This window comes from Callithrix jacchus, chromosome 7 (genome assembly GCF_049354715.1).
Source record: "Callithrix jacchus isolate 240 chromosome 7, calJac240_pri, whole genome shotgun sequence".
NCBI classification, from domain to species: domain Eukaryota; kingdom Metazoa; phylum Chordata; class Mammalia; order Primates; family Cebidae; genus Callithrix; species Callithrix jacchus.
Window position 1 is genome coordinate 78,948,748 of NC_133508.1, and position 7,582 is coordinate 78,956,329.

Here is a 7,582-nt window from a genome sequence, read left to right on the forward strand (position 1 = left end):
TTGTACATTGCCAATTCTCTGCCTTTGCACAGGCCCCTTCACTCTCCTGAAATACACCTCTTCCCCATTGGAAATCTGTATCTTTCTCAAATGTCACTTATACTTTTGACTTTGGTTGTATTGTTATCCCAAGGAGAAGTCTGATGGTGTCTGGCAATTCGGAAAGATGTACATGTTGTTTCCCCAACAGAAGAAACAACTTTCTTTTGACGTAAGTTGAAGCTTTGCAAGAGACCACATATCTTATTCGTCTTTTCATACAGACTACTTCACACATAGATAACACGGTACTTTGCAGAAGTACACAAATGCTGACTGACTTACCAAAAAAAGAAGAAAAAAAAGCCTCGGTATGTATCAGAACAACATTCTCTATTTTCCACTGCCCCACCCATATTTAGCATAATGAAAGCAGACAGAATCTAGAATCTATATTTAAATATTTTCATTCTACATAGAAGGAAAAGGAAGAATACATGAACTGTACCAGATAAAAGGAAAAAAATGTCAAAAATACACTCAAAGAATGTACAATGTGAAAAACAAATCGAATGAGAATGCAGGGCACTTTGGAGTCTAGTAAGCGACTCTGAAACATTAATATTTTTTATTTTACCCAAACTAATGAACAAAAAATAGCCAAAATAAACACGTTCTGGCCTCATCCAAAAAAAAAAATCTAATAAAGCATGAAAACTTCCCACTTTTGTCCTCAGCAGCACAAAACCAAGGCTCACCTCAATTCTGAGACACAAAAGCAAAAAGAGAAATCCTCCTATTGATCTAAGAAACTAAAAAAGTTAATCACATCTATAATATGTGCCACTCAGAAAAAGAGAGAAGAGTTACTGCTTTTCTATAAATACTTGCTAGGGACCAGGAGGAATAGGCTTCTGTCACTGTTACTGTGGCCTATTCCTCTACAAGGGAGCAATCTGTAGTCTCAAAAGAGCAAAACGGAAGATGGAAACCCTAATCTGGAAGAGACATTAAGAAAAAACTACTCAAAACACGTTTGAAACCAGTTTCGAAAAAGGAAATGCAATGGGTACTCAACAGAGTAAAAGTGAAGTAAAAGAGCTTCTACAAAATAAGTGACCAGGTGAAACTAGTGCTGCCTTATGAGAAAAAGAGCTATGCATATAACGCTCCTACGGTATGCTTCTTCCCTGGGAAACAAAACAGAAGGAAGAAAAACACAAATCAATGTCAGAAGAAAAACAAAAAGACCAAAAAGGTGCCCACCAATCTCTAAACTCCCTGGCTCTAACTAATTCAGGAATCCAACCATGGACAACACAGATGTGGACCGCACCAACAAGGAAAAGACAAACCTTCGCCAAAAAGTAAAACAGAAATGACAGATATACATCTCAATGCATCCGTAGCAAGCGCTTATTCTCTCTTTACGATTAAGCAATAGAGAAAAGAATAAGAGCTGCTAATTGGAAGAGGAGAAAAGATGTTAATGAAACTAAGCCCTGTTATGTCCCCTACTGGCCTCAATTTCAGAGTACAACTCTTGATTCTTCATCTAACCAACAGTCGGCCTCAGCAAAGCAAACTGACCCAACGTCTTCCATGCCACCCGGAGGAAATCACAGAGGAAAAACCATCCCGTTACCCTCCCTCCTCACCAGCTGCAAAAATGGAGTGGGGGGGGGAGGGCGGGAGACACTCTACCACGTGGGCAGGATGCAACACACACAGGACAGCAACACGTCCGCATGGAACGGCTGCCTTTGCCCTAATCCCAGCAAAGGACACCGACACAGGATGGGCGGGAACGCAGGCCCCCTCGCATGGGCCTCCTCACCCCAAAGGGCCACCCCGAAGCGTTAAGTACACTCGCCCTGCCGGCAGAAAAGCGCCCCCAAGCTTGAAGGGAAGAAGCCGCAGAGTGCCGAGGTCGGGGGCTAGCCCAGGTCAGGGGACAGGTCACGGAGGGAAAGAGACAGTCGCTGCCTTCGGACTCGGCGCCCCCGGGATCTACCTCTGGTTGCCCGGGGCCCCGCCTGGGGGAGGAGCGGGAGGCGCGGAGCCGCGGCTTTCCAGCTGAGGGGCAGCAGCAGCTGAGCAGAAGCGCCGCGGGGGAGGGAGGGACCCAGCCCTCGGCGCCCGCCAGGCCCCGGCCCCGGCCCGGGCCCCAGCCCAGGCCCCCTGCCCCTCCCGCCGCCCACCTCGCAGCGCGGCTGTAGCTAGAAGAGAGAGGGCGTCTCGCGGAGGGCAGCCCCTGCCTCAGTCCCGGGAGATGCCCCAGCCCCGCCTCCTCGCCCGCCGCCCAGGCCCGGCCGCCCAGACGGCGGGCACTTACCTCAGGCTGCGCAGGCCGGGACGGCCCGGCCGAGCCCCCGGCCGCTGCGTGAGTCTCCGCCCCCCGGGAAAGGTCCCAACGGTGCCTAGTGAGAGCGGTCGAGGCCCCGAGCAGCGCCGAAAGCGGCGGCAGCAGCAAGAGCAGCCAACATCCGGGGCCGCGCACCCGGAACTACTTCCCGACCCGCATTCCCCCCGCGCTACCCCCCCGACCTCGCTGCCGCCGCCTCTTGCGACGTCGCTGCGTCACGTCACAGCGCTGTCACGACTGCTTCAACGCGCGCGGAATCCCTCCGCTGGGACAAGTAGTGCCCTGGGGCTGCCGGGACTCTGCCTCCGCGCAGCCGGTGTCATCTAGCGGCCGGCAGTTCCGAGCGATTTGGGGTCCCTGTGCCTTGGAGTGGCGTCTGGAGAGTGACAGCGGCGGAGGCTGCCCCGCAGTTGTGGACAGTAGGGATCGTTGGCTTTAAACCCTGCCCACTGATACCTGGGGCTCCATGACCCGAAGGAATGGTGCCAAATGTCCTTCCCCGCCCCCCAACCTCCGCCACCTCACCGTAGCGACAGGCACCTTAGCCTCCTCTCCAGGAAACCGGACGCCTTTTCCGACCTGGCACACCTGGGGATTCTGGGACCCCCAACAAAGGCGCCTTGGACCTTCAGGACACCCCTCCTTTTAGAGCTTCATGAGCCCCAGGTGCTAGACTCGTCTCTGCCAAGGCCTTTCCCGTACCTGGTCTTACTTTCCTTCTTAAAGCAAAGGAGTTGGAACTCTAAAGCCCTTCTGATTCTCAAGGTAGCTACCCAGGTTATGGTCCTGCTATCAGTAGGCGGTACATTTAGAAGGATAGTTTTGGTCGACTATTGAACTTTGGAATTTACTTCTACGTCAGTCTTCACTGATTCTTTCTCTAAACTATTAACACTGAATCTGGCCTATAATTTCACACTTAATTACATTCCAGAGTATTATTTGCTGTTGCTTCGTTCGCATTAGTCACATATTCCCCTGCAGTACCAAACACACTTTTGAACTCACATTGGGTGGCTCAATATTTGGAGACTTAGATATTTGTTAAATGAATACTAGGCTGATGGGATGAGAGGAAAAGGAGAGGCATGAGTGAATTGGCCCTGGGTACTTTTTTTACATAGCCTCAAAGGGTTCAGATAAAGATCTCCAACAGATCAGAGCACACAATTCCTTCAGTAAACATTGAACACCTGCCATTTGTCAAGCATTTCTGAGCACCGGGGATTCAAAACACTCACATATTCATTTTCTTTATAGGACTAGCAAGATTCTGAACATTCATGTACTCATCCACTCAATAAATATTTGCCAATCACTGCTAGGGTTACCAGATGCTATTTTAGTGCTTGGGATGTATCAGTAAACAGAAGAGAGAGAGGAAACAAATACTCTTCCCTCTTGGAGCTTTCATTCTATTATAAGGAGAAAGGTGATAAACGTAAGAGAATTATGTAGTATGTTAGAAGGCATTGGGTGCTATAAAAAAAAAAAAAATACCAGGGTAAGGGGCACGAGGAAAACTGGAGGAAGGGGGTTTGCAATTTTTTTTTTTTTTTTTTTGAGAGGGAATCCTGCTCTGTCGCCCAGGCTGGAGTGCAGTACTGCGATCTTGCTCACTGCAACGTCCGCCTCCCGGGTTCAAATGATTCTCATGCCTCAGCCTCCTGAGTAGCTGGGATTACAGGTGCATGCTACCACACCCAGCTAATTTTTGTATTTTTAGTAGAGACAGGGGTTTCACCATGTTGACCATTCCTCCCAAAGTGCTGGAATTACAGACGCGAGCCACCGCGCGGGGCCTGCAATTTTAAATAGAGCCATCAGCGTGGGCCTCATTCATAAAATGACTTTAATCAGAGATCTGAAAGAGTTGAGGGAGTCAGCCATGCAGTTGTCTGGGGAAGAGTGTCCCAGGCAGAAGGAACGGCTTAGCTGGTGGAAAGGGCCCCCAGACAAAAGTCTCAGGAAGTGTTAGAAATAACGAGGAGGCCATGGCCAGTAAGAGCAGTGTGAGCAAATGGGAGCTAAATGAGGAGATAAGGTCAGAGAGAGCGGTCTTGAAGGCAACTGTAGACAGAACCACTGCTGGGCTTTGAACAGAGAAGTGATATGATCTGACTCACACTTTCAAAAGGCCAGTGCTAAGAGCAGACCATAAGAGGACCATGGTGGAAGCCAGAGGCTACATTACCCAGGTACAGGATGATGGCTTGAACCAGATGGTAGCAATGAGTAAGATAAATAAGATGCAATCTCAGCCTGGCCCAGTGGCGCTAGACTATAATCCCAGTTATTAAGGATGCTGAGGCAGGAGGATAGGATCACTTGAGCCCAGGAGTTCAAGTGCAACCTGGACAACTCAGCAAGCCTCCATCTCTAAAAAAAATTAATAAAGTACAGTCTGTCTAACAACTCGTAGTCTAGTGGGAAGCACATAGATTAGATAATTACAGTGAACAATGATTAAGGATTCTGAAGAGGAGGACACCCTTGCCAGATTTCCTTAGACAGGGTAGAAGTTTCCAGAGCTTCAAGGTGCCAAAGGCATTGGAAGTTTCTAATTATTTGTTGGGCCATAGGGTGGATCCTTGATAACATGGCTAACACTCATCGTCCCAACCTTTCAGGTCTCAAAACCTACCATCATCTGAGTGGAGTTCTAGGTAGAAGGATACTAAAAAGCAGTCTGGGTCATGCATTTAAGGAGATGGAACAAGCTGATATTATCCCCATTTGTCAGAAGAAGAAACTGAGGCCAGCAGTCACCAGGTTTTAACCTGAGACTGGGATCAAGATCATAAAAGTCCCAGACAAAGAATCTCTCTGAACCAGTACAGTCACCCAGATAGTAGAGTTAAAGAGTAGAGAAACTTGACTGGGCACAATGGTTCACACCTGTAATCCCAACACTAGGAGGCGGAGGTGGAGGTGGGAGGATTGCTTGAGCACAGGAGTTGCCCACAACCTGAGCAACAGAGGGAGACTCTGTCTCTGCAAAAATAAAAAAATTAGCTGGCAGGGTGGTGTACACCCATAGTCCCAACTATATAGAAGGCCGAGATGGGAGGATCCCTTGGGCCCAGGAGGTCAAGGCTACAGTGACCTGTGATTGTGCCATTGTACGCCAGCCTGAGTAACAGAGCAAGACTCTGTCTTTAAAAAAAAAAAAAAAGAGAGAGGGTAGACTTAGCTCCAAGTCTGGAGCTTTTGTTTATTTTTTTCTTTATAAATTTTTTTTAACTTTATAGAAATGGGATCTCACTATGTTGCACTATGTTGTTCAGGTTTGTCTTGAACTTCTGTTTAGCACCACCTCTTACAAGTCTTGGACAGCTCCTCTCCCCTCACTTGTCTGGGATTCTGAGGTGCTTCCCTAAAGTGCTCATTCTGGGCTAATATGGGGTAGGGCTGGAGAGAGAACAGAGGTGAATAGCTGCCAGAATGAGGTGGGAAGGTGAGGATCAGCAGCCTTTGGGAAGGAAAGAAGTATGAGCTCCTGGGTGCTAAAAGGTGGAGGAGCAATAAAACTTATTACAGATGGGATTCATGCTAAATGAGTAGTTTTTTTAAGATTAAAAGAAGAGTGGAGGAGTATCCCCCCTCAAAAAAAAAAAAGAAAGAAGTCAAGGCACGGTGGCTAATGTCTGTAATCTCAGCACTTTGGGAGGCCAAGGTGGGAGGACCACTTGAGCTCAGGAGGTTGAGACCAACCTGGGCAACAAAGTGACACCCTGACGCTAAGAAAAGTAAAAAATAAATAAAAAGCTAGAATGGCCAGTAGCAGCAGGGGAGTTCTGGGACATTGTGAGGAAGAAAAGCTTAAAGCCTAGATTAAGAAGGCAGACCTAGAATCAAGTCCAGTATTCCATAGCTTACTTTCTTTGTGCCTACTAAGTTATTTAGTTTCTCTTAATCTCTGTTTCCCTGCCTATAATATGTGAACAATAATCATAGCTACCTAGCAAAAGAGACTATGCACAGGCTGCCAAAAATAAAGGTCCCTGAGACAGCTGTTATCATTTATAAGGTCCCAGTGTCAGCACAGAAACGAGTATAGTAGTTCACTGTCTTGGGAGATGGAAGTGGACTGGAAGGGTGGATGGAGAGCAGGAGAGCCTTCAAAGAGGAGATAGCTCAGGGGGACAGATCCTTAAAAGACACAGATTGCCCAATAGAATAAAGTAGTGGTTTTATTGTTTTGTATTGTTTGCAATCTTTTCCTAGCTTCATCTGAATTCTGAATTATCTGAAAGGAACACAGCCCAGAGCTGGGCTGCAATAGCCATACAAAAACCTTGATTGGGCACTGGCAGTACTTCAACAGCAGTGTTCAACACTTCACGTGACCCAGCCACTTAAATAAATGAGCCTTCACCTGATCCTTTTCTCCCTCTGTATTTATTGTAAGAGGAAATCAAAAAACGAGAAATGAATTTAAAATGAGCCAAGACTTGCAAGAGGGAGAAAGAAAAACAGGAGAGAGCCCCTCCTGTTTTTCCTAGCCCAGGAAAAGCCTTACAGATTCCCTGGATATCTTTATGTCATATTTTATAATTCATGAATTAGATTTTTTTAAAGGCTATACATAGGCCATCTAAAAGTTCTGAGCACTGCTGACTGCTATTTGGGCGTTGGTCACTATGCATACTTAAAGAGCATTCAATAATCATTTAGCAAGCGCCTACTTTATACCAGGTGTTATACTAAATACCAAGGAGTCAAAAGAGAATAAAAGAGAAGCAGACATGTAAACAATGAATCTCAATGCAATTTGGTAGAAATTTATACTTGTGCCATGGAAACAGAAAAGAAGCAAGGCTTAATTCTATCAAATTGGTTGAGGTGGAGGGTCGGGCACAGTCATGGGGGCCAAAGAAAGCTTCACTCTTAAAAGTTAAGGTTAAGACTAAGTTTTAATAAATGAGTAGGAATTTTCCATACAGAACAGAAGCAAGACTGGCAGTAGGAAAAGACAATTGGGGGCAGAGAACAGCTTTTGCAAAGTCAGAGGTTGGGTAGATACAAGAAAAGTAGAGGCCACTGAAGTTAGAGTCTTATAAGTAGTCATTAAATATTAGTGGCTGATGGGAATAACTAACTCATACAGCTAGACCACATCATTCTATGTAAACCATCATTGAGTTCCTGTCCTCTGATAGCTTGGTGTTAACTTCAGATTATATTGGTAAGGCAAAATGTGATCCTTCCCAAACACTATTATTTAATCATTATTAG

The 7,582-nt window shown here is 46.4% G+C and overlaps 2 protein-coding genes across 12 annotated transcripts in view; one reads left to right on the forward strand and one right to left on the reverse strand.

Annotated features, from left to right (window-relative positions):
• Nucleotides 1-2,467, reverse strand: part of FOXJ3 (forkhead box J3) — a 182,372-nt gene extending 179,905 nt beyond the window's left edge. For 10 of the 11 annotated variants that reach the window (XM_035251061.3, XM_035251057.3, XM_035251058.3 and 7 more), the window contains exon 1: nt 2,315-2,467. The gene's annotated coding sequence lies outside the window, so the exon portion shown is untranslated. Of the gene's footprint in view, nt 1-1,993; nt 2,172-2,314 lie in introns of those variants that run through there. The other variant, XM_035251055.3, reaches the window with a different exon arrangement.
• Nucleotides 2,075-6,725, forward strand: LOC144576981 (uncharacterized). Its single transcript, XM_078331430.1, has 2 exons — nt 2,075-3,109; nt 6,572-6,725. Exon 1 carries the CDS (start codon nt 2,252-2,254, stop codon nt 2,669-2,671), a length of 420 nt encoding a protein of 139 aa, XP_078187556.1. The 5' UTR covers nt 2,075-2,251; the 3' UTR covers nt 2,672-3,109; nt 6,572-6,725.
• The last annotated feature ends 857 nt before the right edge of the window (nt 6,726-7,582 follow it).

Bases quoted from the DNA above. Each gene is read 5' to 3' on its own strand.
- LOC144576981 (XM_078331430.1), top strand. From the start codon at position 2,252: ATGCCCCAGCCCCGCCTCCTCGCCCGCCGCCCAGGCCCGGCCGCCCAG.